This window comes from Cuculus canorus, chromosome 8 (genome assembly GCF_017976375.1).
Source record: "Cuculus canorus isolate bCucCan1 chromosome 8, bCucCan1.pri, whole genome shotgun sequence".
Classification (NCBI taxonomy): Eukaryota; Metazoa; Chordata; class Aves; order Cuculiformes; family Cuculidae; genus Cuculus; species Cuculus canorus.
This window is the reverse complement of record NC_071408.1, coordinates 2617644-2644292: the sequence shown is the minus strand read 5'-3', so window position 1 is coordinate 2644292 and position 26649 is coordinate 2617644. Positions and strand designations below refer to the sequence as shown.

At 43.5% G+C, this 26649-nt stretch overlaps 1 protein-coding gene across 1 annotated transcript in view; it reads right to left on the bottom strand.

Moving 5' to 3' along the window:
* Positions 1-26649, bottom strand: part of HMCN1 (hemicentin 1) — a 196802-nt gene that overhangs the window by 36046 nt on the left and 134107 nt on the right. Inside the window, exons 51-72 of the mRNA XM_054073595.1 lie at positions 25873-25986; positions 23907-24052; positions 21855-22005; positions 20946-21149; positions 19835-19948; positions 18097-18284; positions 17155-17251; positions 14044-14205; positions 12947-13060; positions 12646-12848; positions 12338-12419; positions 12074-12205; positions 11694-11843; positions 10841-11000; positions 10134-10258; positions 8517-8700; positions 8257-8354; positions 7621-7899; positions 6858-7048; positions 5300-5381; positions 4376-4512; positions 813-954 (exon numbers count right to left, since the gene is read on the bottom strand). Of these exons, the coding sequence (XP_053929570.1) occupies positions 813-954; positions 4376-4512; positions 5300-5381; positions 6858-7048; positions 7621-7899; positions 8257-8354; positions 8517-8700; positions 10134-10258; positions 10841-11000; positions 11694-11843; positions 12074-12205; positions 12338-12419; positions 12646-12848; positions 12947-13060; positions 14044-14205; positions 17155-17251; positions 18097-18284; positions 19835-19948; positions 20946-21149; positions 21855-22005; positions 23907-24052; positions 25873-25986 (3255 nt within the window). The remainder of the gene's footprint in view (positions 1-812; positions 955-4375; positions 4513-5299; positions 5382-6857; positions 7049-7620; positions 7900-8256; positions 8355-8516; positions 8701-10133; positions 10259-10840; positions 11001-11693; positions 11844-12073; positions 12206-12337; positions 12420-12645; positions 12849-12946; positions 13061-14043; positions 14206-17154; positions 17252-18096; positions 18285-19834; positions 19949-20945; positions 21150-21854; positions 22006-23906; positions 24053-25872; positions 25987-26649) is intronic.

Genomic DNA, 26649 nt, shown 5'->3' with positions numbered 1-26649 from the left:
ATCATCATTGCGAGTGACCGCAAAGGTTATCACACAGCTAAAACAGTAAAAGAGTTCAGCATCTTTAACTCAGTAAAAAAAGGCTGTGGTGATAGTCTTGCTTTCCAATTACAAATTAAGGAGAAAAAGGGCTTTTAATTGGACTGGTAAGGACAGTTATTGGCAGGGGCACAGCGTAAAAGAGGCATTTGTATCTGGCTTGTGAACAGTTTCTTATCATCACCCAAGTATGAGACCAGAATAGTTTCTCATCAGATTAAAAGGAAAAAAATAAATAGGTTTAAAATGAAATTCAGGCCTACGGTAGTACAGGAGAGGAATGGAGATGCACAGAGCCCTTCAAGCCCGACCTCCCTAAATCTCCTGCTTACAGGTGCAGAGAAGCAGCCACTTCCCATATAATTTACTAAACTGGCAGTCAAGCCAGCTATGAAAACTAATACCCCAAGGTGCCAGCCAAATGCTTTCAGGAACTTCTCCAAATTTATCCAAGAGCATTTCTCAGTCCTGGATCTGGACGTTCATTCTGGCTGTCTCCTGACTCCGTGTCAGGATGCTGGGTAGGTGCACAGCACCCCCCACTAGCAGAAAGCACCGACAGATGGAGAGGGAGCAAAGGTGAGGCCCAAACGAGTCCTTTATCGTGGGGGACAAACGCAGACTCAGAGGCACACGTGATCCTACGCGCGCTCCCACAGTTCAGACCCAGCCTACTGCTCAGCACTTTGCTAGAAAGCGACGACAAACGCTTGAACTCCTGCAGAAATACCACACAACAGTCAAAATACACGAGATTGGATCCAGGATTTTACCGTGTACTGTCAGCACGAACTCCCTGGTCATTTTTCCAGCGATATTGCTTGCCACGCATGTATAGCTTGCTGTATCGCTGAGGTCAGCATTATTGATCTGCAGGTATCGCCCATTGGACAGGATTCGAACTCGAGGAGTTCCCTAAGGGCAAAGAGAAAGAGTTTGACGAATTTAACTTTACTGTTGTTCTCCTCGTGAAGACAGAACATGCTTTTATTGCAGAGTAATAAAGACCACGAAGGAAGGCCAAAAACAAACCAAGAATTGAATTAATTGCTGACTTAACTTTGTTTATGTAGGTGAAGATAACAGGGTAAACAAAGGTATAAAACTATCACTGCTTAATGGTTCCCCCTTGAAATCCCTCCTGGGGCTTGAATGAGGCAGTTTTTTGGGTTATGTAGCCAAAGGACTTTTGAGTTTTTATGGAAAGGTGCAGATGATTAATGACAACAACTCTATAACACCTGCCAGGCAGCCATTTGAATTCAAAATTTTTTTACTCCAACTAGTCTGCATCACATCTACATGAATGGATGACAGTAACCTCAAGTGTTCAATAAATGAGATGGATAAATAACAACAGAAGAAGAACAGAAACTCAAACTTTCACGCTTGTGCTCTTCGCACTTTGGATGAAACCGAAAGCTGACGTTTCCATCTACTCGTTGGGTCAGAACATCTGAGAACAGCAACGACAACAGAGAGGTGAAACTCCTCTGGTTCTGCACTTCTCCGCACTCGCACCCCGCTACGCTGGTCTCTAGGCACCAACCCACCAAGCTGTCCAGCACAGACCAGCAGCGCTGGAGCCTCGCAGGGGAAACCATTCCCCACCGCAGCACATCATAGACAATCAGGCTTTGGGTCCTACCTGGTGTCTCCCATTGAGGACACAGCCTATGTTCCGGTTCTAAACACAGAGGCATACGTGTGACAAAATGAAGATGTATTTAACTCCTACGTTCTACTCAAGGTATGTCAGAAAACCCGTCTTGCTAAAAAATGCAACTTCAGCAATTTTTTTGGTGTTTAAACAAAGTCAGTTAAGGTCAAGACGCTCCTACCTACTTCTTTTCTGAATACTCAATGGGCCTTTCCAAATCAATGAAGAGCGCTCGGACTCCAAAGCTGCCAGAGGCAAGATCTTTCTATGGTTCTGCTACCCAAACTGATGGTGGTGCTGCACAGTTACATCACCAAGCACGCAGAGGTCTAGAGTTGTCCTCAACATTCACGCAGCAGACGACAACAAAACCAGGAGGAACGACACCCTCCACAACATCACTTCACCAAAAGCCGTCATGACTGAAATTGAGATAACACCGCAACCTGACAAGGTGACTTTCTGCAGTCCCCTCTTGTCCCCGTGAAAACTCCATTTCTCCAAGATAAGGAGGATGATGTGCCACAGAGCCTCTCGCTCTCTACGCCCAAGGAGAGCTCTTTCCCACCTGCTTAGTATTAGGCTGTTATATCTCTTTGAGGCCGAAAAGGCAACCGGGCACTCAGGAGGACACTAATGTTTTCCTAATATCTGGAATATGTATTTGTATAAGCTAAGCTGATGAATGAGGAGGATGGTGGGGAACAGAACAAACCTACGGCTGCTACTTGAAGTCCACGTGACAAACAGAGTCCCACATCTGAACGACATTTATAACTTAAATTCAGTGCTGGAGCAGGGCTAGCGGGAGACCGCAATTCCCTACTCTACTATCAACCTGAAGGCACGGGATCTACCGCATCACACAACCACGACGCCTCAGCCCTCACACACTGACACGAACTCATGAGGCAAGAGGAGAACAAATACTACAAAAGTAATTCACAGGTTTTCAGGTGACTACATGTGTCTATCACTGTATTCCTCCATTGTTTGTTTTTACGGTGAATATTTGTTAACAGTAGCTTCCTTTCATGGCTTATTTTCATTAAGTGTTCCTCTGAAAACACAAACTTTCCAGGGCAAAAAAATACTTCTATATTTAACCTCCAATCCCTGTTCTATCTTGCTTTCATAAAGGAAAAAAAAAAAATCCTTCACTACCCAGTTAAAGAACTGACTGTTCAGAAGAGGATTGTTTCTCTGAGACTTGTTTCTAGGGAGTTCTCCTGCTATATCCAAGGTAACATTCCTAGAGGCACTCGGTAAGACACCATCGCCCACCACTGTCCTCATTCTCCCACTAATATCTCCTTCTTCAATATTTACAATAGAGTCTGAAGAACGGGATGTTGGAAGGAAAGCAAATAAGGAGAACTTTGGATGAAGACTTTGACTGGGCTATATATTAAGGGTTAGAAGTAATTTCGTTATGAATTTGTTTCCTCTTTATTGATGAATAAAGACCAATAAGAGAGAAAATCATCAAGTAATTAAGTTCAATTAATAACTGAACTTAAATTGTTCAGTTGGAAAGCACCTGGTTTCTGAGTGATCCCAAAGAAGACAAAAATTCATTCCGTAAAATGTGGATCTCGTTAGACCCCACCTGGAGCCCTGTGTCCAGTTCTGGAACCCCCAACATAAGAACGATATGGAACTGTTGGAACGGGTCCAGAGGAGGCCACGGAGATGAGCTGAGGGCTGGAGCACTTCTGCTCTGAGGACAGGCTGAGAGAGTTGGGGTTGTTCAGCCTGGAGAAGAGAAGGCTCCGAGGAGAACTTAGAGCAGCTTCCAGTGCTGAAAGGGGCTCCAGGAAAGCTGGGGAGGGGCCCTTGGTCAGGGAGTGCAGGGATATGATAAGGGGGAATGGCTTTAAATTGGAAGGGGCAAGATTTAGATTAGACATTAGGCAAAAATTCTTCCCCATGACAGTGGTGAGGCCCTGGCCCAGGTTGCCCAGGGAAGCTGTGGCTGCCCCATCCCTGGAGGTGTTCCAGGCCAGGTTGGATGGGCCTTGGGCAGCCTGAGCCAGTGGGAGGTGTCCCTGCCCATGGCAGGGGCTTGGAACCATATGATCTCTAAGGTCCCATCTGACCTAAATCATTCCATGATTTTTTAAACCATCCCCACCTTGCTAATAATCTCTCAACCAGCAACGACTCGATGCCTTACCATGACACTACGTGGAATTTGGTTCAGAGTGAAAAAGATGCATTTGACAAAACCCTGTGGTGATCAGCAACCTTTTTGCTTTGTTTTCCAACATAAAGAATCGTAATTCCTTTCTAAATACTACTAGGATATGAGGATGCATATTATACCCAAAGGAAACATAGAGTGTAATCTTTTCTCAGCTACCTTTCCTGGGAAGCCATTCAGGAGTATACCGAAGGCTTCTAGCATTGTTCAGAGGATCCAGGAGGAGCAAGGGATCCCCCTAAAGGAAAAAAGAACAAGTAACAGTGGGATGGCCACCACACGCTTGCTAGCTTCAGGTACTCCGTTAGCACTGACTGTATTTGTACTGGGGCTACTCAGCTTCCCTTGGATTCAAGGCACCATGACTTGGACTGCACTGAAGGAGCAAGTGAGCAGAACAAGAAACCTCTCAGGCACTGCGTGTTAAAAATAAACGGAGCAAAAGACTAGGACAAATAAGGTAACCACGGTACCTCCAGAAGTTCTCCATTTTTAAGCCATGAGATGGTTGGAGGTGGCACAGCATCTGACTTGCATTCCAATATAACTTGTCTGTTCTGCAGCACAGTGAGGTCCTGGGGATCGCTGGTACCGGCAATGTTAGGAGGAACTGTTAAAAAAATTAAGGGGGGAAAAAAAACCCACCACACATATGAGCTACTGTTAGAATTATTCATTGAAAATTTCCAATTTACTGCTTAAGTTTAAAACAAATGCAAAGGTACGGTGCCACTAATTAGTTCTACTTTTCAATACCTGTGTTATCTCATTTATTTAACTGGTGATCCTGTCTTTTAAGTCACACGCTGGAAGCTACTGCGACAGAAATTACTTAAAGCCTGTTGTCAGTGAGAACAGAGAAGAACAGATCTCGGGCAGAGCAGAGATCGCTGAAGCTCCATAAACTGTTCATCAATAGACAGGAAAGCTATAGTCTCAAGCAGAAACCCACTTCCAACCTTGGAAGTCTCATTTATGCTTCTTTTCTTGTCCAACATTTTATGTTTTTGCTTCTAAATACATTTCTTACCTTCTACTGAAAAACTAAGATGATCATAGATATGAGAATACTGCCCATCCTTTTCAGCAAGCACAATTAACTCAACCCAGCTGAATGCTGACACCTATGACCGTCCCGGGTGTTCAAAATGTAAGACTGGAATGATAACAGAAACCAGTTGCACCTGGCGGAGCTTCTCCCTTTTATTGCGTATTGGGTTCAGAACAGTCAACCGCACTCAGAAACGTTCATTATGATCAGACGGTGTAATATCACTTTCTCAAGACACGTAATATTTCCTCTGTAGTGGTCCGTAACTCGTTAAATGAGATATTGATGAATACCTTAGCCATCTATAGTTAGAAAGAATATTTTTTTTCCCCCAAATTAAACTCACCATGCACTCTCACGAAATACTCCTTATCATCATCTCCTGCTGGGCTAGATGCCACACACGTGTATCTTCCTGTGTCCTCCACCTGGAAACACAGGAACAACTTCAGCAGAAACCTCAGAACATGGGAATAATTAAGGAAAACAGTGAAATGTCTACATACAAACAATACATGGACAGCAACGTGTAACAGGCAGCGCTTCAACTGAAACACAATAGATAAGGAATGCTTGAAAAAATTAATAAAGTTCCTGAAAACACCTTTATTTTGCCATGGGATTTATTTTAGGGTTGTACAGGGATGGCTTAGGAGTTGCAGGACTGCATAAAACTTCTCTGGATAATGTGTCTCCAGCAAGAACCCTTCTCTCCGTGATGCTTTTGGCAATGAGTAATCAATAAAGATGGAATTGGTTATACAATCATAGAATAGTTTGGGTTGGGAGGGACCTTACAGATCATCTAGTTCTAATCCTCTTGCCATGGGCACGGACATCCCACTGGATCAGGCTGCCCACCCACCGAAGCAAGGGTCAGCTCTGGGTCCTAAGGGAATCTCTTTGTACATACGTACTCCTTAATTCCTTTATGCTTTCTCCTTCCTGTAAACTCTTCATCACAAAGACAAGAAATATTTGCTTCACAAACAAAATGAGCAGCAATCAGACTCCAGCCCTGTCCCGCTTCTGTTTAGTGAACTTCCGTCCACAGCTGAACGCAGCCTCAGTGTACTGACACAGGTTTGTAAAGGTTATTTTTCCCCAGAATCTTCTACTGTCTGAATTCACCTGAAAGGTTTTGTGTTGTCTTTATTCATTTTTCTTAACTCGCACACAGATGACTGCAAATGCAATTGTTCTCTGTAGTCAATGGCTTACACGTGTCAGGAGCAAATGGAAATTAGGAAAATCTGAGCTAACGGAAAGAGCAGAAAGGCTAAGGAAGAACTATCATAGAATCCTAGAATAGTTTGGGTTGGAAGAGACCTTAAAGATCATCCAGTTCCAACCCTCTGCCATGGGCAGGGACACCTCCCACTGGCTCAGGCTGCCCAAGGCCCATCCAACCTGGCCTGGAACCCCTCCAGGGATGGGGCAGCCACAGCTTCCCTGGGCAACCTGTTCAACTATAAAACACGGAAGAAGAAAAGCAAGAGATAGTAACAAGAGTCAAACAGGCAGGAAATCAACGAGAACAGATTACAGATACAGACTGAAACGAGGAATAACCCCACAAAAAGTCCCTAGAATTGATTCTTGTCCTTTGGAACACAAAGCATCAACAAACAAAAAAAAACAACAGACCTCTGAAATGAACTTGTAGCAATAATGCTCAGAAGAGGCAGAAGTGCTTTGGGGACTCTCAAACCCATAACGCTACTGCTCGTTCTGTACGGAAACTTCAAGGCAAGGGGTGAAAAACATTCTCCAACCACAACTGCAGGTGGATGATACTACACAAGCTTTTTAGGACACCTCTTAGGGTGGTTGTAACAGCAGGCAGCTCCACGCATTCCTCAAGGGCTTGCAAAACGGAGCCTATTTTGAAATGAACATCCTACCTGAGCACTGGTTATTCGAAGGCCTTCTCTTAGGAGATGAACATTATCATTCAGCAGAAGCGGGCGCCCATCCTTCATCCATGAGATTTTGGGGACAGGAATTCCAGAAGAGATGCAGAGAAGTTCAAGAGGGTTGTTAACAATGACAGAGAACTCTTCTGGTTGATCCGACCCATTGATATGAGGCGGCTCTGTGGAAGGAAAAATGCTCCAGTTCTTTATTGACACACAAAGCTTATAAAACCCAATATATAAGCCTTGTGGTTAGAGTTTATAGAATTAGTCTACCATTAATATTATTTCTGGCTGCATCAGGAACTTGCTGAGTATCTCACGTAATTTCCATCTGCCTCTGTTCATTTGCATATTTTGAGTTGGAATTATTAGTTAAAACGTGTTTAAATGATCCCAGAGAAATGTATTATATAATACCAGTGAAGATTTTTATTATCGCTTTAGCTGTTGTGCCTTCAGCTGCACTATCATCCTGTCCGGCCACACTTCTACTAACCAAAGTTATTCACTTAAACCAATTACCTCATAGTTTATTACTAACGATAGTGTATTTCAGTATTCCTGAAACACCGGGAAAAATATATACTATATTACACATTCACACATCTTCAGGTACATTCTATCTCCTAATTTCTCTTATTTATCACAGTAAACGTTTCTTGAAAATACTGCTTAGCCCTACAGACTTTAACTGTTGACCTGAGCAGATGCAAATTTACTTTTGTTCAACTGAAAGGCAGACACTTACCCAGCACTTTTAGGATGAAGTGCTTGCTGGTATCTCCGGCATCATTGGATGCTACACAAGTGTATTTGCCCGTGTCACCAATCTCTGCCTTTACAAAATGTAGGACCATTCCTTGGTTACTGGACGTAAGGTGAGCTCCGAGGCTTAAAGGAAGCCCATTCTTAAACCAAGACATAGTGGGGACAGGAGTGCCGTCAGTCAGACACTTCATCGAAGCTGAACTGCCTCGTACAACAGTCACATCTTCCGTTCCTCCTGCGTTATCCAGGCTTGGTGGCACTGCCAACAAATAAAGGTCTGATTCAGGGTACAACCCACGTGCTAATTCTGAACATAAATAAGCTGGGGTGCAGCTGCTCTTTTGACTTTCCCCAACTTATGTTCGTGTTAAAATTCACCTAGAAATTATACATTATTACCCTTCCTAAAAAGCCAGGGACACAGGAGCGCCAATTCAAGTAAGGACTCTTCTAGGATTAAAACCCTTTTCCATTAAAAAAACCACCCTGAAAAGTTCATGTTTCCCTAACAATTACCTTTGTGGCTGCCTGCAATTTAGTTTTGGTGAGAAAGTAAACCGAATATTAGGTTTAAGAAATTAAGATTCTTTCCATAAAACATTTCAGAGCAACTCACCCAAAACCTGAAGGCTGTAATGTTTGTTGTCAACTCCAGCCCTGTTAGATGCTACACAAGCGTACACACCCGTATCAGACGTCTGCACTCGGGCAAGTCTAGAGAGAAAATCATTTTAAGCAAGTTGTAAAGGGAACAAATTATCTTTATTATGGCACGGTTTGGATCATATTTTATTCTTGCTTCCAAAAACACTAGCAGAATTACGTTGATATAGCAAAAGAGAACAGTAAACTCAGTTAAAACAGATGAAAACCAACCTGAGAATTTGCCCAGCTGACAGCAACCTGATTTGGGAGGAGACAGACAGAGGAAGGCCATTCTTTAGCCAGTTTATCTGTGGCGGAGGGGTTCCAGTAGCAGTACATTCAATATTTAGGGATGTGTCCAAAAGGGCAGTGAGGTCCTCTGGTTCATCTTTATTATTGGCTATTGTTGGAGGAACTACATTTTGTAAATGTTGAAAAGGAAGATGTTAAAACTGGCTCTTAAAATCATTCCACATGTATTACCTTGCAGGAAATCCTGCACATAATGTCCCAAAGGCAATTCAATAACATCACCCCCGTTTTTTTTCGAAGAGTAAATCCTTTTACCAATAATTCTGAGCACTAATAAATTATCCGTTCACGTATTTAAAATCAGATGCACTGCAGGATGACAGCAGAATCCTGTCTTTGATTGGTCAGGGTGTGGCAAACAAAAGAGAGCTGAGAGCCTGAAGCTCAAGGGGAGGGGAATGACAATGCAGGAAGGAGCTGGTGGCCAAGCCTTGGAGAGGACGGGCTGAGCCACTCATGGGCCAGATGGGACCAGGCAGGTTGCTGCCACTCAAACCTTCCTACTTAAATAAATGCTAAATAAAGCGATAGCTAAACCCATGCAGGAGGAAAGTTAGTATATTAACTTCGAGATGTACACACTAACTTCATTTTGAAATACAGAAAATGCCAAAATGCCCAGTTAAGTATTTGGGCTGATTATTCTAACAGAACTGCTTTTGGGGCTTTTTGGTTTTATACGGTAGGTTCAAAGCTGTGGTTTTGGGGACAAGAGGGGACTCACTACATAAAGCAAGCCCGGCCACATGCAGCTCCAAGCTCTCGCTGTCTTAAGATCCCATCACACACCACGACAGTATCATAGGTAAGACCCTTGAAGATGGTTCTTGCTTGAATCTCAACCAACAAAGGTCATCTCGCGCCACTCTCTGCTCACACTTATATTCCAACCGACTCTGAGTCTCGGCATGAGGGGGACAGACACCTCCACCGCCGCCTGTGCAGAACCCCGCGCCCCTCCCCACCAGGCATTGTGCATCATGAATACAGTTTGCACAAACTAAAATTCCACATTCTACCCTGCTAAAGAAGAGTTACGCTCACTTTCTTCTGCACGTCAAATGGTGTGACAGAAGGACGTCATCCAAAACTCTATCATTTGTCTTTTAAACACTAAATAAACTGTTTCTCAGAGGAGAGGGAACCTTTAACTATTCGTTCCCTACCATACCACTGTGGTTTTAGCTGACGTAATGTCACTGGGACAAGTGAAGATAAACTAATACAACAAAAAAAAGCACTATCGTAGTACATCAGCCCCGAGGGCATCTTTCCCTTCATGAAAAAAAAATATCCCCACAAGCAGAATTCCTCTATTATGAAATACACCAAAGGAATGAACTTGTTTATCCCAAAACACATTTAACAGTGATTTCAATCATTTTGTCACTGACAGAACATCCCGGGTAATATACTGTGATATCTACAGTACATGAAATTGGAAACACATGCATTCCGTTCTTGGCGCTCTCCTGGGAAGGCTTACAAAGACAGGATTACAGACAAAGCTCCAGTCTCACATCTGTGAAAACTCACCATACACATTCAAGTTGAAGATTCGGTCTTCCTCTCCTGCAGGATTAGTAGCCACACAAGTGTACTTTCCCGTATCAGAGCTGAGAGCTCTGAAAATGTTTAATGTGCTGCCATCCGGAGTTACGCTGCAAGGAAGGTCATGAAACACAGTGAGTTTGTTTATATACTCCTATGACCTGGCAAAAAACAACCTGGTTTTTAGATTTAAATCGACTACCTCTATCCTCTTAAGAATCCAGACAGAGAACCATTCGTTTTTGCAAAGTATTATTATTACACATAGGCTAGGAAGTTCTTTCCTAGTGATGTCCTGTTTAACCTTGTAACGGGATTCGAGTCCAAGCAGGCTTCTGAAGGACCCATAATGAAAAGCATCAAGACTAAAATGTTTCCATGTCTCAGATCTTTACCCTCCTAAGGAACTTAATGGAACTTTTTCACCCTAATAAACTCTAATGAACCTGATGATCTTTAACGGAACTTATTAGCTGAGAGAGAAATAGATGTCATGTGCTTATCTCTGTACAACAAAGAAGTAAAAATCACAGTAGTAACAAATTACACAGGATTTCTGGAACCTAAAGAGGGAGATGATGTTCTTAACCTGGCTAAGACAAAACTCAGGCTCTTTCCATCTTCTCTTTAAGCCCTTCTGAGGTTTAAAACTATGCAGGATGAGAATGTAGAGTCTGCTTATTTTTGCTTGCCTTATTCTTTGTAAATCATCACTGGCAACTGATTTTCCATCTTTAAGCCACTGTATAACAGGCGTTGGCACTCCATTGGCATTGCAGACAAACTGGATGCTTTCTCCCAAGACGACACTGACCTCACTCGGCATTTCCGAGCCAGCAATATTAGGAGGAACTAGAAATGCATGATGGAAGGAAGACAAGATTCATCAGCAAGAAACACAATCTAAATAGTAATAAATTACACCACAGTAGCTCAAGAGTACTGCATTTATTGCAGTGCCTCTGTTCAAATCTTGTTTACAAAGCCTACAATTATAGTCATTCTCGAGGGGGTTCTGGAAAGATAAATTCAAAGCCACTTTAATCACCGTATCAGGTTCGTCTATAGATAACCAGTGTGCAAAGACAGGACCACTAATCACAGTTAAATCAAATACGCTTTTTTTGTTGAAGTACATTATTCTACCTTAACCTATTACACCCTGCTACATTAAAATTTATAAACTTACCGACGTGCCAGCTGGTCCCGGCTTGCCGAGCAGGATATATGCCAGATATTCCAAACTTCCTGGAGCCATTCCTTTGCACCTTGCTCAATATTACGCTGCTTTAGCAAGGGGAAGGACTGGATGAGCTCCAGAGTACCCTTCCAACCCTCACAATTCTGGGATTCTATTTCATACAAATTTCTGACTAATAGTACAAGTCTCTAACCATTTACGCTGTTTGCAGATAATCAAAATAATAGTCTGAATTCTCCACTTTTTTCTACGGATTTATGTTATCTCCGTGTCTCTAGTACAGACCCAGTGTCACGCTCAACCAGTGATTAACCAGTCCTGCTCACGGCACTCCCCGACCTCACCTTGGATAGAAAGCACGTAGCTTTTCTGAGCCTTTCCCTCTACGTTTGAGGCAACACAGGCGTAGGTCCCACTATCCTGAAGCTGAGGGTGAGCGATCTGAAGCTTGCTTCCGCCAGACAAAACATGAAATTCAAGAGAATCGGAGTTTTCTGAAAATATGCAAACAAAAAGTCATTCCAAACCCGGTCACAAGGGGCAAACGCATCTTGAGAAGTTCTTCCACCAAAATTTCAAAACAAAACAAAACAAAGATTCCAATCAGTTCACCTACGAGTCTGCCTGGAAGCAAACGAACACGAAACCAAAAACCAACCGCAAACAGCACAGTGGTGCTCCAAAGAGGGTGAAAAAAGCAGAAAAGAGCATAAGAGAACATTACCTATTGATTTGCCATTCTTAAGCCACACTAACGTTGGTGGAGGAATTCCAGTAGCATCACACACAAAGGTAATGGGATTACCGATAGTTTCGTTGACCAACTCTTGTTCAGGGCCTTCTATGCTTGGTGGAACTATAAATTGAATGGAAGCAGTAAGAATGGTTTGGTTATCATTTGGTTTTTTGTGAACTGACTTTCAATTGTCTCCTCTACAGTGTCTGTGGCATTATAACAGCTACTGCAGATAATGCAGAGTATACTCACCATAAACATTAAGATGGAAATTTTTATCATCTCGCCCTGCGATATTTATGGCTTTGCACACGTATTGGCCCGTGTCAGAAACCTAAAACAAAAAATAAATTAAAAGAATCTCATTACGGAGTCATATTTTAAGGCTGCAGTTTAAAGATACAAGAGCCTTTGCCTCTGCCAATTCAAGGTCCTTTTCACAGCATGAAGTGCCTCCAGCAAATCTATCTTTTATGTACAGAACACACCAATAAAGAGGAAAATAATTGCTTAACAGGAGCAGAGTCGTGGCAGACGCAGCATCCCACCAGCCTGCCTACCTCTGCACTCTTGATCCGTAATGTTTGCCCATCTGCTAAGAACTCCACATTCGCTGACTCCGAAAAGACGCGCCTGTTCTTGTACCAGGTGATGACTGGTGGTGGAATAGCATTGGATTCACACTCTAACATCACGGGGGTGCCCACTCTTACGTTCAGCACTGTCACTGAAGCGCCACTATGGTCTTTGATGCTTGGAGGAACTGTAAAGGAAGCCCAGAGTTATTTCTGCCTTTGTTTTGTGGCAGAGGAGAAAACAGTCTAATAAAAATAAATACAAAAGACCGCGAGAAAAACAAACCAAGGACAGTTAGGAAACTCTTCTTCTGACTTTCCCCAGCTTGGTTTCGGGCAATACAAGTATATTCACCATCGTCTGCTAGTTTGGCTCGAGGAATCTGAAGGGTCCGAGCACCTGAAGGAGAAAGAGAGAGAGAGAGAGAGAGAGAGAAGGCTCTTAATTATTCTGTGGTTATTGTATCCATCTCAAACTGCATTTCCAACAGACTGAGCACAGGCACTAAAGTAACCTCAGACTCCAAAAACACTGCGTCACCACTGCTTTTTGAGATTCATTAATCCTTAAAAAAACATCCAGCAAAGAGAACTAGAATTTTAGAGCAAATCTCATTAATGCTGTTAATTATAAGTTTGGGCCCCAAACACTCTTTTTAGACTTGTTTCTTTCATAGCTCTTAACTGCTGTCTCCTAACATAACTATGTCCTCACTACTTAACTCTGTTACTATCTCAGTATTCCCTTCCCAGTCTCTCCTGTCTCCATCCATGAAGCTTCCTGCCTACGCCTACACAACGAATCTATGCAGGCACCTCAGCTGCCGCTGAGCACCACAGCAACTGGTCCGCGTTTGAGACTCCGGGCTGAAGTTAAGCAGCAGGGAAGAAATGACGCAGACGCTCAGGGACTTTGTTTAGTGAGGAGCTTGGAATGCTTAAGATGACCTTCAAAGAGAAGGATTTGCTCTTCGGAGTTCAAGGTTAATCCAGCTTCCCTCTGAAGCCAACGGGCACGTTTTTACTTTTTGTCACCTCAGTCAGCAGCATGTATCATTGTCTCCATCACAACATCTAACTGTCTCTCTGGACGGTGAGTCAAAGAGACTCGCCTTCGATCATTGCCTCTACCAGAGCACATCTGCCATTTGACCTGCCCTCCGGTCTTTTCCACACGGTTCGTTTCAGTGCTTTCAGTCAGTTTTCTTTAAAAGCGAAGCCACCCAATAGCCAAGAAATCATTTCAGCCCAGCAGTGCCCTGTCTACTCACAGAAGCAATGCTAGGAACATACTGGCTCCATAAATAACGGCCATCGCCCTTAGCAAGACAGACCAGACAGACGTTGAGTCCAGAGGCTGTGGGAATAGCTGAGAGTCCTCACCAGGCACAATGAAAGTGTTGGTATTCGAACTGATAGGTTTCCCGTTCTTGAGCCAGCTGAGATCAGGAGGTGGAAAGCCAGTGACCTCACAAGTCAGAGAGATGAAGTTATTCACCACCACAGTCAGATTGTCAGGATTAGTACCAACAACAGCTGGAGGAACTGCGGAGAGAAATACGTTCACAGGATCTAGCAGAGCACCAGCAAACAAAATCCTCTTTTACTAAAATAAAGCTGAATTGTTTTGCCAAAGGGTCAGGTTGCAAAAATCTTTCACATCCTATGAATGGATCTGCTGATTCTGGATGTAGCTGGGAATCTGACTGAAGCCAATGTTAACAGTCGTTCCTGTTCCTACAATTCACAAGAATTTCCATGATTTCCTTGTGCACTCGAGGTTTTGAAGGCTGATTTAACCTGCCCGACATCCTGCAGTTCCTGACTAATGCAGTATTGACTTTAATTCACTGTACTCGCAGGACACTTGCTCCGTAAGGCAGGGCAGATTAAATCTTCCTTCTCAGGATATGTAAGATGACCAAGTGTAATTTCTTCCTGACATCATATCGCTCCTATTCTTTCTGAAATAGTCCATTTTCTCATTATGAGAACCAAAAAATGGTTCCTTCAGACACAGTTCAGAACTTCTGTTAACCAGACAAACCTGCTATTTAACAGTGAGCTAAGCAGTTTAAAATCCTGGCACGCAAGCGTTGCTCCAAGGGGTGCATTTTTAAGCTTATAAGCCCCAGTGTTTTTAAATACAAGAATATTTTGACATTTGACCTTTCTAAAAGAACTATTTAAAATTAAGTAACTGTAAATCTTTTCCTTTTAATAAATCCCAAGCTTTAGTTTCCATGTTTTTGCAGCGCGGATATATAAAACACTTAAGAGGATAGCAAAAGCATGTTCTTGGCTCCGTTGGGTGGAAAAACCATTCCAACGAACACATGGAATCCTCTTCTTCAAAGACAGAAATGTTAAAGTATTTTGGAGCGCATCCACCCGAAATACTCCAGCTGCTTTCTGTCACTTGAATGACACAAACCAGTCATTAAACCCAGTTTATTGCTCCTCTGCGGCGCTGCAGAAACAAGAGGAGTGGATGTAAATGGGCAAATTAAGTCCATATTTTTCAGCTTGGAACAACTGAAGGTTATTTCCCTGATAATGAGCGTAAAAAGGTTCACTAGAATAAACAGAGAATTCTGATCTGGTGACATTTTATAGCTATTTATGTTTATTTACTTTTACAGTTACTTTCCCACAGATGTGATTACTGGCAGTGCAAGACGGTGAGCAATTAAGCATAGCGGGCCAAATCTGAGCTATTAACGACTTTTGCTTAAACTATAGAACTGGTACATCTCAGATTCTGCAGCCTTCACGGTGTGTGCAAACAGCTCCCAAAGTACAACAGGTGATCTGCATACAGATGCACTAAGAGGCTCAATTTTAGTAGTCAGTATGAAAATTACTTATTTATTAGGTATTAAGGTTGGAGGTTAAGATTTTTAACGTTTTGGAAGGTTTTATTTTAGTTTTGTTACTCACCTTTGAAACCACAAATTGATGGTCCTTCCTTGAACAGCTACAGTCTAATTTTTTAAATGAAACTGCATTCATGGAATCATAGGATAGTTTGGGTTGGAAGGGACCTTAAAGCCCATCCAGTTCCAACCCCCCTGCCATGGGCAGGGACACCTCCCACTGGCTCAGGCTGCCCAAGGCCCATCCAACCTGGCCTGGAACACCTCCAGGGATGGGGCAGCCACAGCTTCCCTGGGCAACCTGGGCCAGGGCCTCACCGCTCTCATGGGGAAGAAATTCCTCCTTCTGTCCAGTCTAAATCTGCCCCTCTCCAGTTTATCCCCATTGCCCCTCATCCTATCCCCACAAGCCTTTGTGAACAGCCCTTCCCCAGCTTTCCTGGAGCTCCTCCAGGTACTGGATGAGATTAATAGAACTAAGTTGGTGATACCATTGGGCGAGAATTGAAGCTTCAGGCAAATACTTCTTTTAAAATGACAATATTAGATTACAGTCATTAGAAACAAATATTTTAACGAAAACAAGTTTAAATTAAAACACATGAAAAGCAAAATACTTCTATTTAAAAACAAAATTCAAACATCAGGAAATCTGGACAGACTCCACTGAAAGAAGGTAACTTCTTAGAGCACTGCCCCAGGGCAAACTCCTCCCCACGACAACACTACTTTTGGCTAATTGTATTGCTGAGTAGAAAAAAAGCACTATGAATTTGTTTCATTTAGTATGTAAATTAGCTGTGTGAATGAAAAAAAAATCTAATTGTTTCTTCTGTATGTAATAACCTGTATCATCAGATTCCTGGGATGCTATATTTGTAGCGACTTTCCAGTACTGAAAGGGGCTACAAGAAAGCTGGGGAGGGGCGGCTCACAAAAGCTTGGAGAGAGAGGATGAGGGGCAACGGGGATAAACTGGAGAGGGGCAGATTTAGACTGGACAGAAGGAGGAATTTCTTCACGGTGAGAGCAGTAAGGTCCTGGCCCAGGTTGCCCAGGGAAGCTGTGGCTGCCCCATCCCTGGAGGTGTTCCAGGCCAGGTTGGATGGGCCTTGGGCAGCCTGAGCCAGTGGGAGGTGTCCCTGCCCATGGCAGAGGGCTGGAACTGGGTGATCCTTAAGGTCCCTTCCAACCCAAACTATCTTATGATTCTTTGTTTAATGCTTTCTAATTCTTAATTTTCTTGGAAAACGAATTCCATATCAAAATAGCATATCAAAACAGATGCTAATCCAACCTGTTTGTAACTCATGGACTGGAGGCTTAGCAACGCCCACAGGGTGTTCACACACAGCCGCTACACAGGGCTTCCTCAAGAACCATTTCCACCTATGCAGAACACATATAAAGAGCTGAGGCCGTGGAGCATCAAACACCACATGCGGCAAAGAGACTTTAAACTTAGATTTGATTTCCAGTATGTCAGAATCTCAACCGCACCAGTCAGATCCACGTAAGGCTAAAGCACGTGCCTAAGCACTACGCTGAAATCAATACGTTCAAGCCACGCCAGGGTCTGAAAGAAGAGCACTGGCAAATTATGGATTATTTTACTTACCATGAACATTCAGGTTAAAATATTTCTTGGCACTTCCAGCTATGTTTTCCACAATGCAGACATACCTGCCAGTATCTGTTATTTGGGAATTCAAAACCTAAGAAAAAGAAACAAAACTGTTGTTGAGCTAATATACATGATGACTTACTGCTAAAGCACCAGGTTTTGGTGTCTCCTCAAAGACTCCAAGGTCTTCGTGCTGCACGCGTGCAGTTTCCTTTTGATCCGAGTGTTTTGCTCATGCCTTCACGGTGTTGTGGAGAAGCCAATCTGAGAAAATTCCTTTTCAGATTTCAGAAAAGATTTTTCACCTTCAGGGAAGTGATGGTACCCCTTCTAGAATCCGTTATGCAAAACTCTGCTTCTCAAAATGTTAACACGCCATCTTCCACATTAAATTAATTCAAAGCATCACAAGACAACTATTCATAAACTATTTGCAATAAAAAAATTCATGTTCTATAAAGGTTTAACATTTTATAATAACGTTTTATTGTGATCTCATTCCAAGATCACACTACAAAAACAGAGAGAATTAAGCTCAGCTTTCTAACTGCTCGAAGAGTTTCATCCACTGATATTGGGGAAAGTTCATCAAAATACACTATTTTCTTTTTTATAAAAAGTAGTTCATTTTGCAATAATTAAACTCCATTAGGGAAATGTGGACAAAATGACAACAATAGGTCATTTTTCCACCAAAACCAACATTATTTTACATCAAGGGATTGTACTGACACAGTTCACAGGATGACCCCACGGACAAGTGGGTCAACACCAAAGTGGGAAGAAGCAGCTGAGGGACAGGGACAAGGCACAAAATCCCTTATGTTTGCAGCGACTTGTAGGGAAAAAAAAGTCCAGAATCTCACGCTCAGCAAATCTGAGCTTTGTCTTTATGGGCAGCCAGACTACGCGATGCTAAAAGTCACAAAGAGCTACCTGTAACCTCCTTCCATTGGACAAGAACGCGTGTTTGTCGTCTTCTGCTAGGAGGTGGCCATCCTTTTGCCACGTAATACTTGGAGAAGGGCTGCCACTTGCGACACAGTCCATCACCGCAACCTTCTTCACCAGCACAGTCACCTCTTCAGGCAGATCGCCATCAGCTCCATCGATGGATGGAGGCACTACGAAAGAGCAGAACATCATCAGAATACTGTGACTTACTATCTCCCCGGGAGTTTTGTTGGTTTCTTAAGATCACCCACCAATCTTTTAGATTGGCTTTTACAAGGAAGCAGTGATATCTTCAGTGAACACAGTGGTAGATAATAAAATTCCTGGAGCAGTTCAGTGGGAACAAATCAGGGTAGCTCAAAGGACCCCAGGAGAACTACACAGCACAGAGACAAATAAGAGGAGGTGAAAACTCATTTTCCAGCTAGTCCGTCATATTTTTTTCTGTCAGAACAAAAGCGCATTTCCAAGACCATAACAATAAATCAGTGTTTTCAGTGGTCGATCACAAGGAGAAATAACAAAATAAGCATTTCCCAAGACAAAATCCTTGAGTACATCAACAGACCATGCAAGCAGCACAGCAAAACTTTCTGTATAATGTTTGTAAACATATCAGCCGAAACAGACTCTGCAGGTTGATCTAAATCATCAATTATGCCCTTCAGAGTTTTGCGGGTATTTCAGAACGTGACAACCAAAATAAGGAAAAAAGTCTAGTAGGTCAGAATTTTGAACTGGAAACTGGATAGGGAAAAGGAAATCCCAAAATAAAACCTGGATTGAGAAGCTCGACATGAGCTGGCAATGTGCGCTCACAGCCCAGAAGGCCAACTGTATCCCGAGCTGCATCCAAAGCAGCGTGGCCAGCAGGGCGAGAGAGGGGATTCTGCCCCCTCTGTTCCTCTCTTGAGAGACCTCATCTGGAGGATTGTGTCCAGTTCTGGAATCCTCAACATAAGAAGGAGATGGAGCTGTTGGAACGAGTCCAGAGGAGGCTACAAAGATGATCTGAGGGCTGGAGCACCTCCCATAGGAGCACAGGCTTGAGACAGTTGGGGTTGTTCAGCCTGGAGAAGAGAAGGCTCCCAGGAGACCTCAGAGCAGCTTCCAGGATTGAAAGGGACTCCAGGAAAGCTGGGGAGGGGCTTTTTACAAGGGCCTGGAGTGATAGGACAAGGGGCAATGGGGATAAACTGGAGAGGGGCAGATTTAGACTGGACACAAGGAGGAATTTCTTCACCATGAGGGTGGTGAGGCCCTGGCCCAGGTTGCCCAGAGCAGTGGTGGCTGCCCCATCCCTGGAGGTGTTCCAGGCCAGGTTGGATGGGCCTTGGGCAGCCTGAGCCAGTGGGAGGTGTCCCTGCCCATGGCAGCGGGGTTGGAACTGGATGATCTTTAAGGTCTCTTCCAACCCAAACTATTCTATGATTTTCTATGTGTACTTTTCCCCACGAAGTGTGAGTACGATAATGCAGTTGAGTTCCTATAATGATAACCTCAAACCATACTGAGGTAACAACATTAGTGCCATTTTAGTGCAGTTGTACTTCTACAAAAATCTAGAACCTTACAGAAACACGTTAACTTCACAGTTCACAAATATGCAGCATTTATAAACTTTAAAAACATTAGGTAAACATGGACTAAAATCCTTCAGTAGTTTCCACAGAACTCTCTTTTTGTCATTAGAAAGAAAAAGGAAAGCAAGAAAGCTCACAGAGCACGCGGACATCGTAATGAATGGAATCCTCCCCAGCTTCGTTTACTGCCACACACATGTATCTCCCGGCATCTTCAGCCCGGGCCCGTGGAATCTGCAACACTCGGCCTCCTGCAAGGAAAATGCACTCAAGATTTAATTGCAGCATCAAGCAGTTTCCATCATTTCCACACCACATTTCACTAGAAACCTGAGCAAGCAGATTTATGAACGGTCAGCAGTTGTTCTGAATTATGAGCAACTACAGATTTTATTTCCTAGCTACTTTTTCTACTGGCAGATACTTGGAATTCAACAACGTTCATACTTAAAGAGTAATTAATTCCACAGAAAGGAATAACGCTCTGCATCAATATGCAGCCAAATGTAGTTCTTCAATCAAACCCAGACGCATTTCTCAGCAAGGTGACAGAGAACTAATAGGGAAAAGGAAATACAAGCACAGAATATTCTGATAAAGCTGTTCCAAACTGAGAAAATTCCCTTCTCAGACTTAAGGTACTTTCTACCCTATTTCTCATTCAAAGCAAAGCCACATGAACAGCTTCAGAAAGAGAAAACACATTCGGAATGTATTTTGGGAGTGGCTGTTACTGGCTTCCAATAGGGAGACAAAAAGACATTATCCCCACCACTGCCCATCCTTACACGCGCCATCCCAAACCACACTCTGCACAGCCAAGATCCCTTTTTGTACTCTCAGCACCGTAAGCACCTCTTTCCCTTTCCCACATGAGGCTGAGTAGGAACTCATGACCGTTTTTCTGCTGGAAACATATTTACGCCTCACTCTCTAGTCAAGAGGCTTTTCTACTCCGATTATGATTTTGCTAAAGCGTAACTTAATAAGGAAATAAATCAGGAAGGTATCATTGTGGTATCTTATTTTTCAGTGCATCATATGGAAGTTAAATGGTCGTTTTAGATACTACCTTTTAAATTAAAGATAGAAACAGCTTAAGTCCAGGGAATAGAAAGAAACATTTCCAATCAAGAAAGTCTGAGAAGAACATTAGTGCAGTGTTTCGCAGGGGAAAAGTTTATCCTTTCACAAATACAGGCACTAATGTCATTTCTTACGGTCAGAGTGTGACATTCTAGTAGTCACCTGGTAATATCAGCACTTCATCGCTGGAGCTGAGAGGATACCCATCTTTATACCACGTAAGGACTGGAGGAGGAACAGCGTTGGTCTCACAGTACAGCGAAAGGGGATTGTTGACAATCACATCTTTACTTTCTCCACCTCTTCCTCTATCTACCGTGTTACCGGCTTCCCATTCCTTATACGGCTTTTGGAAACTCGGAGGAACTAAACCAAGGAGGAGAAAAACGTCAGAATTTTACAGCAGAAATAACTAGCTTTAAAGTCAAGAAATGAGAAGATGGTGTAACTGTTCAACAGCAGCAATAAAAAGTCAGTGTATTAAATTAGCCAGGAAAACTCTAGCTCTTTCCATCAGAATGAACAACGGAAATCTACTGAATACTTTCTAAAGACTAATAAATAACAGCGTAAGACCTGATAACGAAACACAGAGGGTATTAATCAACAATAATACCGAAATGGCAAACTCTCTGGTTTTACTCAAGTTCTAATTTTGTGTACATTTTCAGGATGGACTAACGGTTGTTTCCTTGTATTTACACACAGTGTTTAGGCCAATAGGATGCTCATCTCTGGGGCCTCCAACTACTACGCGAGAGAGAAAGAAAATATGATGCCCTAGTTTAACCTAATTTTAAACGTTTTCATGTAGTTTAGAGGAAGATCAGAGTTATTGTGTCATTCCACTGACTTCAGATACACTGCACATGTCAGAAAATATGAAAGAAAGAACAATCAAACACCGTATTTCTTACTGTTCAGCAAAATACACATGAAATAACAATCACACAAAAGCACTGAATTAGACCAAGCAGCTGTAAAAGATACAAAATTATAAAGAATTCCAACATCCTGGAACATTAGAGAAGGAGGCTACCAGAAGGATTTTGTTATCTGAGCTCTGTATACCTTGTATATTTAGATCAAATTCCATTTCATCCTCTCCAGCAATGTTGGACGCCAGACAAGTGTAACGACCGGTGTCTGACACTTGAGCCTCCTTGATCTGCAGAGTACGGCCACTGGCTTGGATAACGACACGATCATCTGGTTTAAGTGGCTGTAAGGTAATTTCACATATAAATTAATATCTGGTAAAATACACTCTAGAAGTAGCCACATCTGTGGAAATAATACAATGTTGTCTCCCCTTTGGTCAAATCCGGGTGATTTCCAGCCCTTCTTCAGGCAGTATACTGGGAGTAAGGTGTTCCCTCTGCTTTGATCCCACTAACAGAACACCTCTCCAGTTCTGCTCCTGCTTCCAATCCACACAAATCCAGAAGATGCTTAGGACACTAAACACTGAGGACCATCGCTTTGGGCACAGCCCTAGGCCAGGTGCCCTTGGCCACAGGCAGTGCAGCCCAGCTCCCGTCCCATCTGCTCCTCCTCTCCCTCAGAGCAGCTTCTCCTCCCCAAGCAAACCTGATCAAGCCCCACGTGCCTGGAGATAGTTTTCTTTTCATGGTTGTCAAAACCTCTGCATCTTCACCTTTCTGATTTCGGTAGCTGGTTTCCTAAGGGGATGTGAGTTTGTAACACTCCAAACCTCAGCTTCAAGTTGCTGCTTGGCAAGGCAGCGGCTCTCATCACATCGGATTAAATTGGGTCGATTCAACTCCTGAACTCACTGTCCAAGTTGATGGGCTGATAGTTTTACGTGTGTAGGTTTTCTATCAGTTTTCTACGAGGGGAAAAGTCCACTGTATGACACCCTACAGCCACACCACCACTAGGATGTGCTGCCCAGCAAGGACATGGTGGGAATATAAACCCCACGCAGCAGCAATGCAGAAACACACAGGATTTTATGCTACTATCCCTAGAAATGACCTCACACGCGACAGTAGAGACCACAATAATACAACGTGTAGCTCTCAATAATGAAAACAGAACATGTCAGGGGGTCAGCACTGCACTCCCGGTTTGAAGGGACAATTCATTTAGTCCATGGATGTGAGTGAAAGGCATTTGGCCAGGGGCAACCTAAGAGAAAGCTGCCGCTGTGCCGGTGGCAGTAAGCTGCTTATAGCCACATCTTTCTTTGGAGACCTCTCAACTCTCCTCAGCATGACTTTTCACTGGCAGCACAACCCCTACACCCAGGAGGCCTTAGCACTGCAGTACAAGCTGAAAAAAAGACAGCGGGTGGATACGTGGCCTCTCCCGTGACTCCAGGCTGCTTCTGCACGCTCAGAAAACACAGGTGCTGCAGCCTGTAGCATAAAAACAGCTGAAGAAAGCAATGTCATCGTCTCCTTTCTTATACAAACTTGGACCATTCCTTTTTTATTCAAAGCCAGCCCCCAGCAGACTGTATATCAGTTCGGTTCCACGGCACTGCCCTTCCTCTTCCACACTGATGCTGACCTGAAGACCACGTGAGGCACAAACCATGCCCCTTCCTCCCTTCCCAGAAGGTCCAGATGCTTTTGTGGCTTTGTGAGCAGAGCCAGAACTGAGGGGGAGGCTCTCTGCAGCTTCTGCAAGGGCAGCCCTTGGGCCCTGCGCTCGGTTCCTCGTTCTGCAACAGCGCCCTTGGGGAATCTATACAACCGCAAAGTGACACGTGGTCACACCACGGGACACTACTTCTAGGCAAGGTTTATGTTTAAAGCGCAGGCCAGCAGTTGGGCCTGGAAACTCCATCACTGACGTCTCAGTGGCACTGCCAAGCACCTACAGAAAACCACAGTTTTCAGCTTAGAATAGTTTGGGTTGGAAAAGACCTTAAAGACCATCTAGTTCCAGTTTGTGGAGGTCTGGCCAACAGCAACCATCTTAAGATAAGTGAGGGGCGATCCCACCGGCAGGACAGAGGGAAGAAGACTTCCCACTGACTTCAGCAGCGCAAGTGAGCCTGTGATGCTGCACCAACGCTCATTAGCAGTGACAGAGAACGTGCAGCTGTTTCCGTACACAATCCACCCGCCAGCAGGAATTAAGTTGGTGACTGGCCTGTCCGTCCTTGTACCAGCTGATGGCGGCAGCAGGAACGGCGTGAGCTTCGCACTCCAGGGTAACGCTGTGGTTTACCTTGATCTTCACTTCTTTAGGGGAGAGACCCAGCCCAGAGGTGTCCCCTTTGTTAATGATGGGTGGAACTGCACAAAAAGAAAGGCAACAAGAGGAACTTTCAGGACTTGCTATCTTACACAGCATTTCAAAATTAACTGGAAAAAGGAAAAACCTGGATTATAACCTCAGGGAATGCAAGTGCATTCCACTATAATCTGCCTCTTCCCCACAGCTGATGATTTATTTCTTTATATATATATTTTAAAATATTTTTACTATCTGTATTATATATAAAAACATATAAAACTGTGTTCGACAGCTTTAGGCATACAAGCCTGACCTAGCTGTAGCAATTTATTATGTGTTTGGCTTGAATTCTATGAAGTTCGGTGTACGGCAGTCACTAAAAAGCAAAAAAATTTTAATGGAAACTAGTACTCTCAGAAACACATGTTCGAACTGAAGTCCACACTCGGACAAGCTGGTCAAAACTCAGTGTTTCCATTCCATTGAAACCCCAAGCGTTGCAAAACCTCATTTCCTTCTGAATCAGAATGAAAACAGAACATTTCAAAGTTCTTAAGCTACCCCCTACCTTGGTCTCGTAATAGATTTTAAATGCTTTCAAAGCCTTTTCCATTCTTTTTTTCCAATGGGAAAGTTTAAATTCTCCCTAATGCTTATGGTACCACAATAACTGACACTGGCGATGGCACTGGGGGGGCTTTATGTTGCTACATGGCCATACTTCCATAAAGAACTCTTTTGTCATCTTCTCATTATTCTGAATGCAATGGGAACTTATTAGGGACTTAATGTAATTAAAATAACTGCATGGTTACTATGAGGGAGCAAACCAAACTCCAATTCAGACTAGGAAATTGGAAAAAAAAAGATGAAAATCATGCTTGACAGAGCTCTTAATGGAGAGTTTGGGCTCTTCTGCAAGACAGAATATTAGGTACAGATGCTTAAAGGACAATGTGCTGACAGGCAGCTGTGGATGGGAAAGCTTTTCCATACAGTATTTTATGGAAAGACATAAACCCAGCGTCTTTCTGTTTATCTTACTTGAAAAAGTTTCCCATTAGATGTCACAGGTCCTCTCCCCTCTTTTTTTGTCTAACCTAGTTTCTTTGCTCACAAAATTCTCTGCTCGCATCTCCCACTGTGCTGTGCTTATCTGACGTAAAAATCACTACCCGAAGCACGTCAGAAGAAACTGAAGTTCAACATATCCTAAACACCTTCGCGGTAGAAAGATTTTTAACTCGACAACAGCACTGAAAAAGCAACAGCGAACCGTTCCAGCATCTCTCCTCAAGCAACTCCTGTTGGAACGGGTCCAGAGGAGGCTACAAAGACGATCCGAGGGCTGGAGGACCTCCCATACAAGGACAGGCTGAGAGAGTTGGGGTTGTTCAGCCTGGAGAAGAGAAGGCTCCGAGGAGACCTTAGAGTGACCTTCCAGTATCTGAACGGGCTACAGGAAAGCTGGGGAGGGGCTTTTTACAAGGGCCTGGAGTGACAGGATGAGGATAAACTGGAGAGGGGCAGATTTAGACTGGACATAAGGAGGAATTTCTTCACGATGAGAGTGGTGAGGCCCTGGCCCAGGTTGCCCAGGGAAGCTGTGGCTGCCCCATCCCTGGAGGTGTTCCAGGCCAGGTTGGATGGGCTTTGGGCAGCCTGAGCCAGTGGAAGGTGTCCCTGCCCATGGCAGGGGTTTGGAACTGGATGATCTGTAAGGTCCCTTCCAACCCAAACTATTCTACGATTCTATGAGCTAAAGCAGATGTTTTTGCTAAACAAAGCCACTAACAGAAACCTGTTCACCTGGATGGGTAAAACTGCAAAGGGAAAAAACAGAACGACAAAACAAATAGAACTGGAAGTATTTCCTTACTGTAAACTTTCAATTCATAATGTTTCCGAGTTTCCCCGGCCTCATTCGTGGCTATACAGGTATATCTTCCAGCGTTGTTCTCCTGTGCGTTCAGAATCTGCAGGGTTCGACCGCCTGCCAAAAAAACATTACTTAATAGTATCTATGCTCTATTCTTACTTCCCAATTATTTAATTCATTCCTGCAGCACATTTGCAATGCCAAATTCTGTCCTCAGATGAGCATGAAGAACTGACTGCTTTTCACCACGTACGCTGTGCAGTAACTGAGGGCATAATTTGTAAGACCACTTTGGATCACAACTCCTGTGGCTTATGGATTCCCGGAAAATGTGGTAACGTAGTTCTGTACAAGCAATTTCTTGAAGCTATTTAGATTGGAAGAAGTGATATAGGGTTCTGCACTCATTCATGGAAAAACAGAAAGGAGGCGTAAGCATTAAGACTGAGCAAAACCAGTCTGTCCAACATAGAGGGGTGGCGTGAGCCGCTGAGCTGCCCTGCTGTTTCGCTTCATATGGAAGAGGCCCTTAACTCCCTCCGGAGAGGGGACAGAAGCAACAGCCACAACGAGAGAGGAAGGGCATACATGAAGGAATCAGTAGGATTTAAGACTTTAGGAGGCCTCAACAACACTGACATCTATTTCTTTCCCACAGTATCCCGCTTATATATGATTTACACTGTCCACGTTCTCAGAGATGAGTCCCTATTTTGTGTGGCTGCAGCTCCTTCCAGGCTGCATTCCTAGAAACTGTCCCTCCATGTAATAATTCAA